The sequence below is a fragment of the Quercus robur genome, chromosome 2 (genome assembly GCF_932294415.1).
Source record: "Quercus robur chromosome 2, dhQueRobu3.1, whole genome shotgun sequence".
Lineage (NCBI taxonomy): Eukaryota > Viridiplantae > Streptophyta > Magnoliopsida > Fagales > Fagaceae > Quercus > Quercus robur.
Window position 1 is genome coordinate 85,291,995 of NC_065535.1, and position 17,465 is coordinate 85,309,459.

A 17,465-nucleotide genomic window follows, 5' to 3' on the forward strand; every position below is an offset into this window, starting at 1 on the left:
TTATGAAGTAACTAGCTATATGAGTTTGCAATTAAACTTAAAAAGTTTGTTTCCAATGATGGTCTTAATAATAACCAACAGGTCCATTAAATCAATACAAGGATAAGAAACCTGAAAATTCTAAGAAAACATAACTAACAATTACAAATGAAAAACTGACTCAAAATTGCAAAAACCATAAATTTCAGACTTATGGGGCATACAAATAATAACAATTGCAGCTGTTTAAATTACAAATACAAATATTTTACTCACTGTCAGAAACTACTGTAAAGGGGGAGCAATGACGTTGAACGCAGAAACTAACTAAAATGCAACTTCCTGCAACTTCATCTTATCCCCAATGTGTAAAGATGTTGGAACTCCTCTTCTTAGAAAAACTACATGCAATAAAATTCTTCTATACTTGGAACTCTCCTTTTTTGTTTCTTAAAAAAAGAGCAAGGCTGAAGTTGAACCTTAAATAAGTAGCTAGGAACCTGCAGAACAAATAAACCAAAAGGTTACAGCTAAGCAATTGATGCTATAAAGACATCATATTGAATTTCATATCGTGACATGACAAAACAAAGTTGGGGAAAAAAATCAACAAATGTAAGATATATATATATATATATATATTTATATACTCATTGTTTTTCTTTAATGTGGACAAATAAGATATCCTCTATCAGTTCAGCAGACTATGATATTTAGTTGAACAGCCAATACTAATACTTGAATAAATAGCAAGGGGGCAAGTGTTTAGGTGTCTCAAATTATACCTCCTAGCCCTTCAATAACAAGGTGGAAGGTAAAGTTGTGGATTAAAGCAACCACATCCAAGGACTCAGGAAACGAGCAGTTTCTAGTGGTTCGTTAATCTGAAAGCATTCACTGCAAAGGTTAGAGCTACAATGGATGCTCTGGTATTATTTACGGGAGGTAGATAAACAAATAATATAGAACTCTATATATGAAGATGAAAGGATAGCAAGAAAACTTCTGGTGCTTTCAGGCTCTCACATATTTCATTTTGACTCCCACAGGAATTGAATAATCAATATTGACCAAGTAAATGCTACGATTAGTTATAATTTACTGGTGAGACATCTGCATGAGGCTGCATGTGAAAAAGTAAATGCTAGGAGGAAAATTTTTCTTTCAATTTTGCCATGCTATTAGAATTTTGCACATGACATAATTCAGGGGTTCTACTTTTACATAATTGTAGGTAGCACGCAAGATATCAAATTATGCAAATTGTTGCAGCATACAGTGGGCAGGGATCTCATAATATTCCACATTGAGGTTGCGTTTAGATAGCTTATTTTTTGTTAACTTATTTTACTATTCAGCTTATATTTGCTATTATTCATGGGTTCCACTGCACTTTTTGGTACTATTCATGAGTCTCACTATACTATTTCAGTTAACTTTTACCTTTATCTACAATACTTTCAGCAAAAAGTTTTCAATTTTAGCAAAATAAGTGGAACTCAAACAGATCCGTTTGGCAAAGATTATTTTTGCCTACTTATTTTACTATTCAACTTATTTTTGCTACTATTCATGGGTCCTACTACACTTTTTGATACTATTCATAAGTTCTATTATACTATTTCAGTTAACTTTTACCTTCATCTACAGTACTTTCAGCAAAAAGTTTCCAATTTCAGCAAAATAAACTAATCCCAAACGGACCCTGAGATTTAAGTTAAAACAATGTTGTAAGTATGAGCATCACATACCTCAGTATGCTAGACTATATCTTCCAGGCAATGGAGCAGTAAAAGTGAGTCATTTCACTGTTAATACTCAACAACCTATGTAACAAATGGAACTCATGCATGCTCCAAGGCATGATATATTTTTGAAACTCGCCGCCGAAACAATGGTTCCAGCCGAAATGATGGAATTTCACTCTGCCACTTTTTAGCTTCACACATCTCATTCCATGCCTGTACTATCTCATCAATTTTGAACCCGAGACCTGTAAAGAGCAGATTATTTCTAAGAAACTTAAAACCAATTTAAAAAATAATAACAATTTCTAAAGCAAAAATTTGAATTAGTATATATATGCTACCTTCCAATGCATTATCATTTGAACAGTGGTTCTTCACCATGACGGCTATATCTGTTGGAGAAGCTCCAGCAAGTTCAAACTTCTCAACTGCAACTTCCAAACACTCATTCCATACTGGTATATCTAATTTGAATTCCACAATTGATCGCTCATAAAGCATGGTGCCCCATAAGATGTTTATCTGAGACCTCATGTTTGCAGCCTGCTCCATAGCTTCATGCAGTGATATATCTTTAAATAGCCCGTCCAATCCCATCTTCTGCAACAGCGTTTCAATATTCTTAGGTTTAGAAAGTTCACTTTGGCGTTGCTGTTCTAATTCCTCCCAAATTTGCATACCTTTCTCCATGTTGTCCTCGGCATTGTTAAATAGTTGTAGAACATCTGTCGAAGGCCATGTTTGCAAATCAGCATTGTTTCCAATTGCATAATACCAAGAAAGTTTTGCCAGCTCAAACTGCTGCTGGGCTAGAGCAAGAAAGCCTTCATAGAAATCTGGTTTTATTTTCAGTGCTTCTTCATATCTCTTTCCTGCTGTTATATATTCTTTTTTTGCCCAATCATATGCAGTTTTGATCTGTGCAAGTATAGATTCTTTTGAAGCATCTTCGGTAAAATAAACCCTCTTCCTTGCCCTTGACATGTGAACATTTCCCCAGTTGAACAATGCTAAAGCTGCCATCTCTTGGAACTTATCTCCTGCTATGTCAAAAAGGTCTTGTGCTTCCTCACTTGTAACTGCTTCCTCCATGACCTCGGAATAGAGCTTCATCCCAAGTTCATGAAGATCCAAGCATGTGTCAGATTCAAATCCAGCATGGTTCTTGAACAGCTGAGCAAATTGGATTATCCAGTCCTCAATGCAAGATGTCACCTCTAATTTCTTGCATTTTACCACATCACCATTTGTAGCTATATTATTATATTTTATACCATGATTCTGCACCACCTTCCCATTCAGCCTCTCAAAGAATGGATCCTTCTCAGGACTAACTTCTACTATGTACAGCCTTACAGAACCCTGTGATTCTGCTGATGCTTCAGCCCACCTCAGTTCTTCATCAGTAGTGATTGTGACCAAATCATCTTCTTGGTCCCTGTATTTGATAAGAACTGCTCTTGAGCTTGGAAACCGGTCATGGACAACCTCCCTTAGTTGCAAGAGGCTGCAATCAACCGGCAACTGAGCCCACCTTATGTCCTCCCCTAAAACCAATTTCACAGTTTTCTTAGGCACTTCTTCCTCTATGCTACTAATTTTCTCCTCCACAACCACCTTAACGTCATCCTTCTTGTCCTCAACATTTTCTTCAGCCACCTTCTCCTCAGTTACTTCGTCAGCCTTCTTCTCCTCAGTTACTTCCTCAGCCTTCTTCTCCTCTACTTTGTTGATCTTCTTCTTTCGTTTCTTCACTTTCATTACCTTTGGTGGAGGTAAAGAACATTGTGGTTCAACATAATTCAGAGGTAATTCAATTACTGTATCATTCACCTTTAAACCTTTCTTCTCAAGTGCCTGCTTCACCCTTTCTGCAATCTCTAATGCCATGAGATTATTTGGCTCTATGTCCAATACTGTACTGACATCTCTCAGAGCCAGATCCAACCTGTTCAAAGCTTCATAACACCTTGCCCTCTTCAACAGTGCTTTACTGTACCTAGGTGTGACTTCAAGAGCCAAATTGCACTCATGGACTGCCCTGGGGTACTCACTGAGCCCCATCTGCATATAGCAAGCAGCCATGTTACTCCGAAGATAGGACACATCTATATGATTTCTAGGAAGCAATTTGAGGGCTTTCTCATATTTCAACATAGCTCCTTCATGGTCTCTCTTTTGAAACAACTTGTTCCCCTCCTCCTTCAATGCTTGAGACATAGAAATGAAAACTGCTGTATCTTTATCATACCCCTTCGGGCTTTTATCCCCAATTTTGCTTTGCTTTGGACTAGCATCAGATGATGTTTCTCCTGCCTGTTTCTTTTTTTTTCCACTTTGCCTCCCCATTTGAATCCAACAAGCTTAAGTTCACAGAAATCAATAACCAATCCAAACCCAACCACCAATTCTAAATGGAACTTCCAACAAAGTAACAAAATATGTTGGAAAGAACTTCCAATTTTACTTCAAAATCAGATCCTCAGAGTATAATTCTATAATAAAATACACATTACAAATCCTAAACACATAAGAATGTCAAAAACCAAGCTCTTATACAAAAGAACCCACCAAATCCCAGAAACCAATTCCACACAAAACCTTCAATTGGGTGTCTACAAAAGAACTTCAAAATCCTAAGTTCTTCTCTTCAAACTCAAAATGTTTTTTTTTTGTTTTTTTTTGTTTTTTTTGTTTTTTTTGTTTTTCCTTTTGTTTAATCTCAGAAATGAATTTAATACACCATAAGCTCAAAACACAAACAAAACCAGCATTCCACTCCAAATCAGGATTTGCTACTACTTATCCAAGAATTAACAAACCCCAATTCAGATAAAGATTATAAAAAAAGCACCGCTTCAACACAGCTAACAGATGACGCTTTTTTTCCAAAACAGAAATTCTTGATGTTCTTATCTTATCAGTTCAGAAAGAATCAGAGAATATGGAGAGGAAACTTATCTGGGGAAATGAAAATTCTTCTGAAGCTTGAAACTTTCCGGGAAAAAAAAAACTCAAGAGGCAAGAAACTGCAGAGAAAGTTTGTGGGAAAATGGGATGTGAGGAATGGAAGGAAAGACCGAGCAATGGTCGATGGTTTGGCGTTCTGTAATGTACAAATGTGTAAGATTTTCACAGCTTGACGTAAACGCCACAAAAAGCACTGAAATATCTGATTACTTTAAAATTTTCTGACTTTTTTTAGTTTGATAATATTATGGTTTTATAGTTTTAATATTACTATGGTATAATTTTTGGACAAGGAAATATCGTGGGCCCACGTTTCCGTTGATTCCAAGTTCCTTGGGGAGGTTTTGATGAAAAGCAAAAGACATTTTATCAAATTACTATTGCCACATCCATTTGTCTGTTTATATCTAATTATTAAGTTGTCACTTTTTCTGTTGTTTTTTTCTTTGGTTTGTTTATTTGAATTATGTCTTCAGCTAGATTCAATTCAACTTAAACTGTTTATTAATGATTATTAATCATATCCAGATGATCTTTGTGAAAAATATCACACCAAACATGTGACTAGTTTATATAAGAGTTAATGTACATTAGTTGTGTCATTGCACTTTTCTCACATGTACTAATTTATGGGCACAATTCACCCAAAAAATTAAATAAAAAAAAATTATGGGCACAATATCTATTATCAAATTTTTTTCCTGCCCATGATATCATACAATGTAATAAGTTGTTAACTTTTTTTTTTTTTTTTTTTGAAGAGAGAGAGAGAGAGAGAGAGAGAGAGAGAGAGAGAGAGAGAGAGAGAGAGAGAGAGAGAGAGAGAGAGAGGTGAGAGTTGAACCATAGATATGAGATTTGGAATATCATTATGACTTAACTATTACTTAAATTCTAGTTTTTAGCAGTTAAAGATGTTTTTATTAATGAGTTCTAATTAGTTCAACTGGTAAAAAATTTTATGGTTGAATAAAATATTTGAAATTCAATTTTTGCCTACACCAAAAACCAATTGGTATCTTGATCTGATTATAAAAAATTATGGAAATCTCAATATATATACATGCTTTTACTAATTTTTTATATGTGTGTGTAGGGAGGGGAGTTTGACATATAGGAAATGTAAGGACTGAATTTGGATTAGGCCCAATATAAGATTGAGTTTAAACCCAACAAGCCCAAATAATGAATTTATAGAGCGTGGGTAAAAAAACTAGTTTTACTCCAAAAGATGGTCCATAAAAGTTGCTGAATTAAGATTGTTAAGCACAAATAAAGTAAGAACATTTGTTCTGGGCACAACCTGAGAAGCTTATCTTATAATATCTTGTTGATGAACACAGTTACAAGAGTTCACAATGTTATTGCCAAGATTTCCTGATTTTTTTCGATCCCCTCTTTTAGCCCACTTTCCCATGCTATATACTACAATTTTGGTGTCATCTCCATCATACACGTGTGGGTTAGATTCGAGGAGTTCCTTCTTGTCCCATCCAACACCTCCCAGAACTATCAAATAGTAGCTATAAGGCTGTTTAGCCACTATTCAGGTATCACTTCCACATTAATGCGTCTAGAGAGTTAGTTGGAAAGTATTTAATGTGAAAGTAGCAGTTTTTGAAGATATTTGTTGCCTCCCTTTACTCACCCCTTGTCCAACGTCCAACTCCTAGTTGTGATGCAACTTTGAAGAAGGTCTAGGGTGATAGGACATTTTTACTGACCTCGGATTCTCGTTTCCGAGATAACCTTTCTCCTCGGACGTGTGTTGGACTTATTTTGTACTATCTTTATTTTTCCTTTTATACCATTCCCATTATAACCTCATTTGGCCATTCTCAAATCAGTTAATGTCCTCGGATTGGGCCATAGGCTCAATTCGTACAGTTTTAATAATACCTCTTGACTAACTGGACCCCACAGGAAATTTTATATGTTCACCCAAGCCTCCATTCAAAATTGGCTTGTACTCCTTTTTTTTTTTTTTTTTTTTTTTAACTTTGAAAATTAATTTTTTTTGTATTTTATTACAATAATTTGCTAATTGTCAGTATTAATAAACTTTACAAAAAAAAATTTATAACTTACTAAGATGATAAGTTGTGATTGCTTACAAGTATAACATCACTTTCAAATTTACTTACCATTAAAAAATATAATTGTTGGGGTTTTTTTTTTTTTTTTTTTTTGGGGGGGGGGGGGTCAATTCTCTTGTGTTATTAAATTAATTTGTTTAACTAATTCCCCACCCCCCCCCCTCCCCCACCAAAAAAAAATCGTATCAAATTAAAGCTTGTTACTAATCCCAACATTGACGTATTGAAAAAACTCATACAAACAAAAATATTAAATATCATTGATCATGATCATGAGACATATTAGTACCCTCATTATAAATAAGAATCAGTTTTTCAATAGTAATGATTAAGATTGGCATAATATGAGTAAGTAGATCAATCAAGTGGTCAACGATTATTTATTAACCAAGTCATGTTAGATTCTTTAACCATTTTTATAGCTCATCATATGTATTTGATGCTTCCTTAATCATATCTAGTTACCAATTATAGTATTAACTTATAACATCCATACATCACATATATGCTAAATTTTCTTCAATTGAAATAATGGAATTTGGGTTTTGGGATATATGTTCTTCAAGTAAGTGAAATTTAATGGAAAACACAATCATTACAAAAGTAACTAAAGTAAATTGAGATAATTAGTCTAAAAGTAGAAACAATGAAAAATGTAATAACTTTTTAGTCATAAGTAAGCAGAATGAATGGAGTAAATAAGTGTATTTTAAATGTAAGTTTCAAGTTCACCGTAAATGTACTTTCTCAAACTAGCTTAAACATTTATAAATCGATCATTTCATTATCCTTAATAACGTGGGATAAAACCCATGAGACCCTTAAAAAATTTATTTAACTAATTCATGTTTTATTTATCATTGTATTAATGAGAAGGAAATAACATAAGAATCTTGTATTAACCGTTCCGTGGAGAAGTAGTACAAGATAGGAAACACAGGTTGGAAAGAGTCTTGGTCACACAGCCACTTTTGTTAATATAAAAAAAATCATTAAAGAAGTACAACAGGTGGGAGTGGTGTGATCACGAAAAAGTAAAATAATAATTCTTACCAAGTTGCTTTTACAGTATCCACGTTCCTCGTTACCCACATCACATGTCATCCTTTTTTCTTTTAATTACTTTTATTATTTTGGGTGGACAGCCGTTGTTTCTGTTTTCTATGACCAATTTAGCGGTACATGTAAAAAATACATTGGAAGATTATGGGACCCACTCTCATTTGTCTGCCACTAACATGTGAAGAAAAGGTTAAAGTAAAGAAACGAACTCGTATGGTGGGGTCTTCTTTACTTCAACTGCCAACCACAAATTCACAAGCAGCTTAATTGCATACTTCACAAGTTAACCGCAGACGCCGCAGCCCTTGAATTGAATTTGCATTTAGACACGTAGATAGCCTTCTTGGTAAGCTAAAACAACAGCTAGATTTTTATCTGTCAAATCTTGGACTGTTTGCACAGCTCAATCTACGGTTCTGGGTTTGGAAAGATGAAATGTCTTCAAGGCCATCAAATAGTTACCCTCTTGCTTTCATTTTTTTTTTGGTTTTAAGTTGAATCTCTTATTTCATTTATTTTTTGAGAGAAACGATTAACTATCTATTTAAAGAAAATTTTATGGAAATTTTTTTTTTGATAGTTTTATTTTTATTTTTTATAAAAGTGATATCAAAACTTTTTAAAAATAGATTGTTAATTATAACTCCTCTAAAGACACTAGTTAGCATGACTCATTTTTTTATTATCAAAATTTAGATACATTACTTCGATTCCATTTCTTAAATTCTACTTTTAAAATTTAGCTATGTAGATGTACTTAACTAAAAATATACTTTTATCGTATAACAAAAATGTCACATACTAAATTTTAAGAAAAGAACCTAAGAAACAAGACTTAAATATGGTCATTTTCTATATATTGTGCGTTTGGTATAGATTATTTTTGGCAACTTATTTTACTATTTAGTTTATTTTTGTTACTATTTATAAGTCTTATTATACTTTTTGGTACTATTTATGGATTTTACCGTACTTTTCAGCTAAATTTTACCTTTATCTACAGTACTTTTAGCAAAATAAGCGAATTTTAGACAAATACTTAAAAAGTGTTTTTTTTAATAGATTTTATTAGTTAAGCTTAAAGTATTGCACAAACAACCTACTTGGTAAGCTAGTACAATAGCCAGATTTTTTCTGTCCAAATCGTGGACTTTTCCATTCAGCTCAATCGGATGGTTGTGAGTTTATATGGAATGTGAAAAGATGAAAAGTCTTGAAGAAGGCAATTGAATAATTGCCCACTTGCATTTTGTTATTGTATTTGTTTTTCTTTTTTCTTTTTTTTGGTTGAAACTCTTGCTTTTGTGAATTTCTCCATCTATTTGATCTGTTTAAATATCGTTTATTTTACCGAAAATTGAAAATATTAGAGTAAAATAATTTCAAAATGTGAATCTCAATATAGACATGACATGACAAGATAAACTACACCGAAAATAAATTTGAAGTATTACTTCATGACATGGAGCTATCATTGATAGTGAATGGCTGGGTGTTGAGCCAAAAAGTTACTAGAATGAATGGCTGGAATTTACTTTGGTTAAAAAATTATATTTGAATGAATGGTTGGTGTTTAGTGTATTTGTGTTGTAGATATATAATAATATAATATTAATTAATACTGTTGAATATTTTGTCTATAATGCTACCAGTGCATTTATCTTCATTTAAAACGTCAAATGCAAACACAAAATGTGCAATCAATGCAATCCAAACGGTCACTTAAAGTTCATTATTAGATAACCGTTTCAAGTCTCGAGGATTAAATATTGCTTTAACTATTTAATGAACATGGCTTTCATTAAATAAAAAAGAAAAAAGAAAAAGATGGAACATCAACTTCCAAGCATCTCAAATGGAAGGAAGGGAACCTTTATTACAAATTAAAACAAAGTTAAGGTAAGCTGTACTCTTAACCATGACATGGGCTACATCGCTGCAGAGTTGAACTCTCTCTTTTTCCATAACTAACAATGATATACACACATATATATATATATATATATAGATATGAGAAATGATATATCCATACTATTTTCACAATATTTTTACAACAAATTTTAAGTGACAGGTTGTTATTATTAGAGCAAAAAATCACCTATAATTTATTGTGAAAATGTTATAAACGTGGCATCTCTATGTATAATACACATTTTCCTTCTTATTGCCATGTCAATCATGGTTGTGCTAGCTTTGCCAAAAGAACCAAGTCTAAAATCTTAACATCAAGAGTGTCGTCCACCTTTACAATTCCGTCACTGCCATCCACACCAATCAACTTACCAGTGGCGCCATGTAGCACACAAGCCATGATTTTAATCTTGTTATTTTTCCTTGGTACTACCACGTCCATTTCATTAGGAAGAACTGTTATGGTTTCACCATTGCCACTTTACCCAAGAACAATTCTAAAACATCATTACTAACTACTAAGCAAAGTTTTTTTTTTTTTTTTTTTTTTTTTTTTGAGAAGGTATTACTAAGCAAAGTTGAATGAATTTTTTTTGCATATAACATTATTTTTGAAATATTTTAGTTAGCTATTGTGTTTGCAAAACTATGTAGCAAACTAGTATCTCGAGTATCTAAAACTCGAGTTCAAAGGTAGAACTCGAGTTTTTAAGACTCAAGTTACATGTGATGACAGTTTGATGTGGAAAAAATTCCAAGTGGAAATCAAGTATTTAAAACTCAATTTCCATTCTTCTTCGTGTTCTTCTTTTTCTTCACTTGGTCCATTCTTCTTCTCTATTTTTATTGGTTCTTCTTCTGCGGGTTCCTTTCTTTTTTGTGCTTGGGTTCTTTGTGTTCTTCCATGGGTTTCTTTCTTCTTCGTGTTCTTTCTATTCTCATGGGGACTGTTCTTCTTCTTCCTCTGTGGGTCTCTTCATCTTCTTTTCTTCTTCAATTTCAGATCTTCTTCTTTCTTCTTCAGATTCTTCTTCTTATTCTATGTAAGACTCGAGTTCCATGTGGCAAAAACATGTCCATATCAGTAATTAGAACTCGAGACTTTGAGGCTCAATTTCTTTACTGAACTCGAGCCTCAAAGGCTCGAGATGCTATTCTCCTCAGTTCTTTTCAATGCCTGCTAACTAATGATATAATGTAGAATACCCCAAAGTTGAACTATTCGAACAACAAGTATTTTGGCTCTATTCAAGCCGCAACAAACCATAATTTGGCATCTCCCTCCACAATGATGAGTCATAGTTGGCTCAAGGGTGCCTATGGCCCCACTTGTCCCAAATTTTCAAAACAAAGTCTCAAGTCTCCAATTACATAAACAAAAACCCTTAAAATTGTAAATTGATAATTGAAGTTTTCAAGGAAAAAAAATTATAGATGAGTTTTGCATTTTTCCTCCGACTCCAAGAGGGCCCCCTTAATATTAAGTCAATTGAAGTCCAACATAATTAAAACTATAAATTATTTCACTAAACAAGAAAAATGTTATGAGTGTGTATAATTATTAACAATTAATTATCTTGACAACTTGTAAAAGAGATGCTAATAAATCCTAAATATAATAACTTAATTAACAATTCCACATCTCAAAAAACAAGAAGAACGGTTGTAAAACATATACATAGATATATTGATATTTAAATATTAAAAAAAACCATTAAATTTTTTTACCTTAGGCCTCAAAATGTAATGGGCCATCCTTGTGATAAGCGGTAGTTTTCCTTAGCAACTTTATGCATAGCCTATTCAATTGCAACAGGTTTACTTCAATAGAATCATGAAAATAGATACATATGGCCCAAGATTTTTGTTGAAGTTGGCTTTTATTTTTTATTAGGCCATGGGTCAAAAAACCTTATTGATTGAGCATCGTGAAGTGGAGTGAAGTGTAATAAGCGTAACGAAACAACACGAACAATAATATAAAGCAAGAGTTTAGTGGAGTGGTTGTTTTGAATAAAAACCCAACCCAACAATAATATAAAGCAAGAATGCAGTGGAGTAGCTGTTTTGAATAAAAAAATACTCTAAACCCAACCCAACCTAATCCACGCACACCCAATATAGGCTAACGATCTTGTACTTATGCCCATCATCTACAATTTATCTAAAATTTTGCAATTGGAGGTATTCCTTCGTTACTCAAACCATTTTAAAATTTAAATGGTTAATATGCACAACAAAGGTATGACTAACAATTTGAGAATAAGAATACGACTCTTATAACAGAGTCTCTTCTTTTTATTGAAATGACTTATTCGAGAGATTAAAGATGAGCACGAACCTTTGTTTGTATATAATTAGAATAGAATCTTTATTTAACTTTTTATATATTCAAAAATAACCTTTATATCTAAGTGAAGATGATTTAATGACAAGAAAAATTAAGGATATAAAAGCAAATTTTAGAAATTTAAAACTCAAATTCCATAAAATTATAACACACACTGTGTAATTTAATTATAACTACTACTTACGATTACAACTAAAAATGTTATTCTAGGGATGTTGGGCCCAAGAGTTCTTTATCTGGTTGTATCTTGGGCCCATGGCCCAAGTCGAGGATGAGGGGTTGTCCGAGGAGGATAAATCTTTAGCAGAGGAGATTGTGTTACTAAATAAAGAAGTTTGTTTTGGTCATAATAGCTTGAGAGGATGGGCCGAGGATAAATGTATCCTCGGCTATCCAAAGCCAAGGTCCGAATATGTGGGTTGTTGTCCAGGGGAATGTTCTAGGAAATTCTGCTAGCACGGATAAACAGTACAGAAACAAGGTACGAAGGATAGTCCTAAAATATCTAAGGGAAAAGCTGCTACCATCGTATTAATTGTTCCCCAGCTAACTCTCTGGCCGCATTAATGTGGAGGTGATGCCTGAACAGTAGTTATCAGCCTTACAGCTATTACACGGAGACTTAGGGAAGGGGTTGATGGGACAAGTATCAACACCAGCCATCTGGCATGCACGTGGGGGGTGAAGGTGAAGGGAAACAAGAGTATAAAAGAGGAATAAGGCAAGGAGAGTAGGGGACAAGAAAATCAAGTGGAAAATATCGTAGCAACCATAAACCAATCTTGTAATCAAACCTAAGAGCAATATATAAGAGTTGTGCTCCTCGGATCTTGCCAAGGACATTTTTTCTTCAACATAAACCCATCTGTTTTCATTCTTTTGTCATGGCAATCTACCTTAGTATTTTGTTGAATCATTAAAGCCCAGTTTTTCCAACCCACTCTCTACAAATTCATTGTTTTGGGCTTTTTGGGCCTAAGTCCAGCCTCTCGAGATTCTTCTTTCTGGCTTCTTGAGAAGAAATGAGGATTTCGATGTCATACTAGCCAGTCCGTGCTCACAACACGTCACCTCTGCTTATGTAGATGCCTTTTTAATTGCCCAAGGCGCACTCCTAACGCTTCGGCATATGAGACGCGCTCCTCATTAAATTTTTACGGTGCCTTATCCCCCTCGTTTACACGGTGCAATGCAAATCTAATGGCTGAGAACTCCGTTGGGGTTGGGGCAAGAATTTTCCCGCTCTGTAGCCTTATATTTGATATAAATATTACTCAAATCAATCTCATACCTTACTTTAGCATTCACTTAGCTTTAGCACACCTACACTGAATCTGCCAACTTTCTTCACTTACTCGTCTTTACAAATACTAAAAGTTTGTCTGAGGAGACCCTCTTTATTTCTGTAAGTCTTCACAAATCTCTACACTCTATTTTTCCTTTTTTTTTTTTTTGTTTTTCGTACATTTCCTCTCCTTGGCCCCCTTCTCTCCTTTCAACCTTTCAAGTTCTCTCCAAATCCTTCTGAAAATGGGTAGATTTAAGAGTCTAGTAGACTCCGAGGAAGGGATAGAAAACTTCAGGGCTCGATACAGGATCCCCCCAGGAGTAGGCATTAGGTATTGCAAAGAGGATCAATGGCACAAAGATAGGTAGGTCGGGGAGGTAGTAATCTCGATGATTGCCTTCATAGAGGGTGGGATGAGAATTCCCATGGGTGCTGTAACTAGGGATTATCTTAGGGCCCATAGGTTAGCTCCTACCTAGTGTGCCCCAAATATGTTTAGGATCCTAGGTTCTGTTGATGCCCTCAATGAAAGAATGGGGTTAGGACTTACCCACCATGATGTCAATTAGGTCAATAACCTCCACCACCTGAAGGAGCAAGAGTATTACCTAAAGTCTAGGTATCCTGAAGTTAGACTCATTCAGTGCCTTCTTGACTCCAACAAAAGCTTAAATAAGGATTTTCTGATCATGTCAGGGGAATAACACGATGGCCTTCCCTGCTCGACAAGAGAGGGGCAACCAGGTGGGGTTTTAGGTCTAGGGTGTTCATTTATAAGTTCTTTCTTTTCTTTTGGTTTATGTTCCACTTTTACAACTAACAAAGGAAAATTTTGTGTGTTCTAGATGATTTTGCAGATAAACACGCTGCTGAGCCGAACCTCAACTTGGTCAACAAGGAGAGTTTGGATAAAATACTCCGAGTCGAGGTCTTCGTACACGACGACGGCCAATTGCGAGCGGCTCACCTAATCTTAGGGTATAAGCCAATCTCGTCCGGCTTTCAGGCACCAAAGTGCGTGATCAGAGCCAAAAACCGTTGTCTACATTGCATAAGCATAGTTGTCCCCGGTTTTCTCCTACTTGAAGCGCTCCCATTCCAAAAAGCACCTTCTCCACTCAACCCATCCCAAAAGGCGATCTCGTCACTTAATCGATCCCGGAGGGAATTCCCAAATTAGCTTTTCCATCCCAACACATAACTAGTGAATCCATTTCCTCTCAACCTACCAACAAAGAAGAATGCATGGGAGAAGAAGAAGAAGAAGAAGAAAATGAGGTAGTAGACGTCTCAGACTCAGACGACATCTACGAGGTTTTCAACCAGCCTCCATCTCCTGTGACAACAACTAATGACCTAGACCAATTTTCCCAACTTCAATCTAGTGACATTAAAGGAGCAGTTACCTCATCAAATGAGATGGGGATTCAACGGAAGCAGAGGTCGAACCTACAAGAATTGCTGGAATCCCAGTTGGGGAAGGATGCTCCTGAAAAGTCAGCACAGACAAGCTCCCCCCTCTTTCACCAGTCCCGACCCATCGAGCTGACCTTGCCGACCACAAGAGAAAGCGGGAGAAAAAAGGATAGGAGGTGATGGAGATAGGGAAAAACGTTCCTCCCAAAGAAGTTGAGCCCCAGAGGGGGGCTAAGCAGCAGAGAGGCCTACAAACGAGGTCAGCCACCGAGGCAGAGAGGAGGGGTGACCATGAAACTGCAGCCGCAGTTTGGGCCTCGTGCATGGAACTGGATGGGGCTCTCTTACACAGTGATGCCTCTATTCGAGATTTCTAGCAAGGCATAGCTAGGTACGTAGCAAACGCTGTGGAACAATCCCTGCTTCTTCCCAAGGATATGATTGACCTCAAGTCTTTGAGGCAGCACGAAGTTTTCCTCGGACTAAAAAGAGACTTGGCCATGGTAATTGTTTTAACTTAAGTTTTTTTTTTTTTTTTTTTTTTTTTTTTTTTTTTTTTTTTTTTTTTTTTTTTTTTTTAACTCCTCTTCCTTTTCAAGCCATCCAAGCCACCTTTAGGGCCGAGGAGATGGTCAACTCCTCCCACCAAAAAATGAAAGAGGAAGAAGGGAGGAGGATAGCAGCCATGGATGCCTTCCACGTGGCTGAGAAAAGCAACAAGGACCTAAAGGCTAAGCTGGCCGAGGAAGAAAAACAAAGAAAGTATGTCATGGCCACCTTAAATAATGTTGAGAAGCAGGCCGAAAGTCAGCGGTTACTTCTCCGCAGTGCCGAGGATCAATTGGCCGCCTCCAAGGAGTAGATAGCCGCCCTAAAGAAGAAATTGGAGGAAGTTGAAAGGGCCAAAGATCAAGCCGAGAAGGTTAAGGAGGAGGCGAAGAAGGCTCGGGAGGAGGCACAATAAGAAGGATATGACAGTGGAGTGCTCGAGACCAAGGAAGCCCTTAGGGCTGAAGTCCCAGGGGTGTGTAGGATTTACTGTGCCCAAGTATGGGATGAAGCTCTCAACCAAGCTGGGGTTGAGGCTTCTTCTATGCTTAGGAAGGCAGAAAATATCTACTATCCCCCAACCATCCGTGCTTCCTCTTTGAACAACTCTAAGACAGACATCCCACTTGAAGTGGCAGCAGGGGTGGCTTGATGCATTTGGGGGCCTAAAGCGAAAATTGATTATCTTATTTTAGATGCAAAATTTATACTAATTAATATGAACTATGTAGAATTTTTTCTTTTTTTTAGAAATTTTATAGATAGAAAAAGTTTGACAAAATTTTTCATACTTGTTGTGGCAGATTGATAGTGGTAAGTAAAAAAGTGGTGTTAGTGGTAGATTTAGATGAGAACTAGCAAAAGTTTGCAAACTCAACTCTTATTATTATTATTTTTTTTTTAGAAGTGCAACATACAAAATATTTTTTACAACAAATCCTAGGTTTTAAGTTGCTTTTTGTTTTCTATTTGAAAACATCACTACAATTTTTTTTTTTTTTTGTCGTCAATAACAACCTACTACTTAACATTAGTTGTAAAAGTGTTGTGAAAAATATTGTGGACGTTGCATTTTTCTCTCTCTTTTATTTGTTTTTTATTTGGTAAAAATATATTATTTTATTTATTGATTATAAATAACCCTATTAGATAAAATTTAGGGGCTTTTTTTTACTTTGGGCCTTAGGCAACCGCATTTTTTGCTCTAACATTCATCCGGCACTGAGTGGCAAATCTTGGAACAGGCAACCCCAGCAAGGTCCTACCCCCTCCCGGTAGTCCTCCAAAAATGGTCGAGCAGACTGAGGTAGACGAAAAAGGAGCTGAGGTGACCAAGAAGGTTGCCCTTGATGCCATCGTGCCCCCGGCTGCTCCCCAAGACCCCTCCAAAGATAAAGAGGATACCAGAATGGAAATTGTTTTGGCAAGCCTCCCAATTCTAGCCAAGGGTGACTCCAAGGGAGAAGATCAAGGATCCTCGGAGGCTGCAGCTTAGCAAACTAAGGCCCCTCCCCCAGGAAAAATAGTAATAAAAAAGAAATAGATTTAGGGCAGCTTTTTTCTTTTTCTTTCTTTTGTTTTGTTTGGCAACTTCTGTTTTGGTTTTCATAATTTGTAACCAAGTTGCCATTTTGTACTCAATCTGCCTTGCTTTAAGGTTTTTGTTAATGAAAGTTATGGAAAATTCTCTTACTTCCATGATTCTTATGCAAGTATTGATATAATTTCTATCTTGTCTAGTACTCAATGTGTTCATAGGGTCAAAGGGAGTGAAATATACTAAGTTCATCATCTTGGCCAAGCATAATTCTAATTTTAAGAACATATACAATGTTGTAGCATGCACAAGTTTAAAACTACTTCGTGCCTTACTCATTAACAAGTTTATAGGGCCAAAGACTTAGCTAACTTTTAAACAGATACAAGTATGCCTGTAATTGCTTTAAATGATGCTCATGAACATCTAATTGAGACTCTTATTGCAGTGAAGATCATCGATGATTGGATTGATTTCACTTGACATTAAAGTAATCAATGAGGAATACTAATTCACCTTAGATGCGTAGTCCAAAAAGTCTGTAATAACAAAGGCCTTT

The 17,465-nt window shown here is 35.5% G+C and overlaps 1 protein-coding gene across 2 annotated transcripts; it reads right to left on the reverse strand.

The window, feature by feature from the left end:
* LOC126715494 (protein PHOX1) lies at positions 1-4,907 on the reverse strand. 2 transcript variants are annotated; one of them, XM_050416116.1, is made up of 4 exons: positions 2,069-4,907; positions 1,731-1,972; positions 765-863; positions 1-479 (listed from the first exon to the last, which is right to left on the reverse strand). In XM_050416116.1, the coding sequence occupies exons 1-2, from the start codon at positions 4,074-4,076 to the stop codon at positions 1,824-1,826; spliced, it is 2,157 nt and encodes a 718-aa protein (XP_050272073.1). In that variant the 5' UTR covers positions 4,077-4,907; the 3' UTR covers positions 1-479; positions 765-863; positions 1,731-1,823. The 2 variants fall into 2 exon arrangements, with proteins under 2 accessions (XP_050272073.1, XP_050272072.1); XM_050416115.1 differs by lacking the exon at positions 765-863.
* Positions 4,908-17,465: the final 12,558 nt, after the last annotated feature.

Coding starts and splice junctions, on each gene's coding strand:
- LOC126715494 (XM_050416115.1), bottom strand. CDS start 4,076: ATGGGGAGGCAAAGTGGAAAAAAAAAGAAACAGGCAGGAGAAACATCA. Junction 1,973..2,068: donor AAATGATAATGCATTGGAAG/GTAGCATATATA, acceptor TGCTCTTTACAG/GTCTCGGGTTCAAAATTGAT.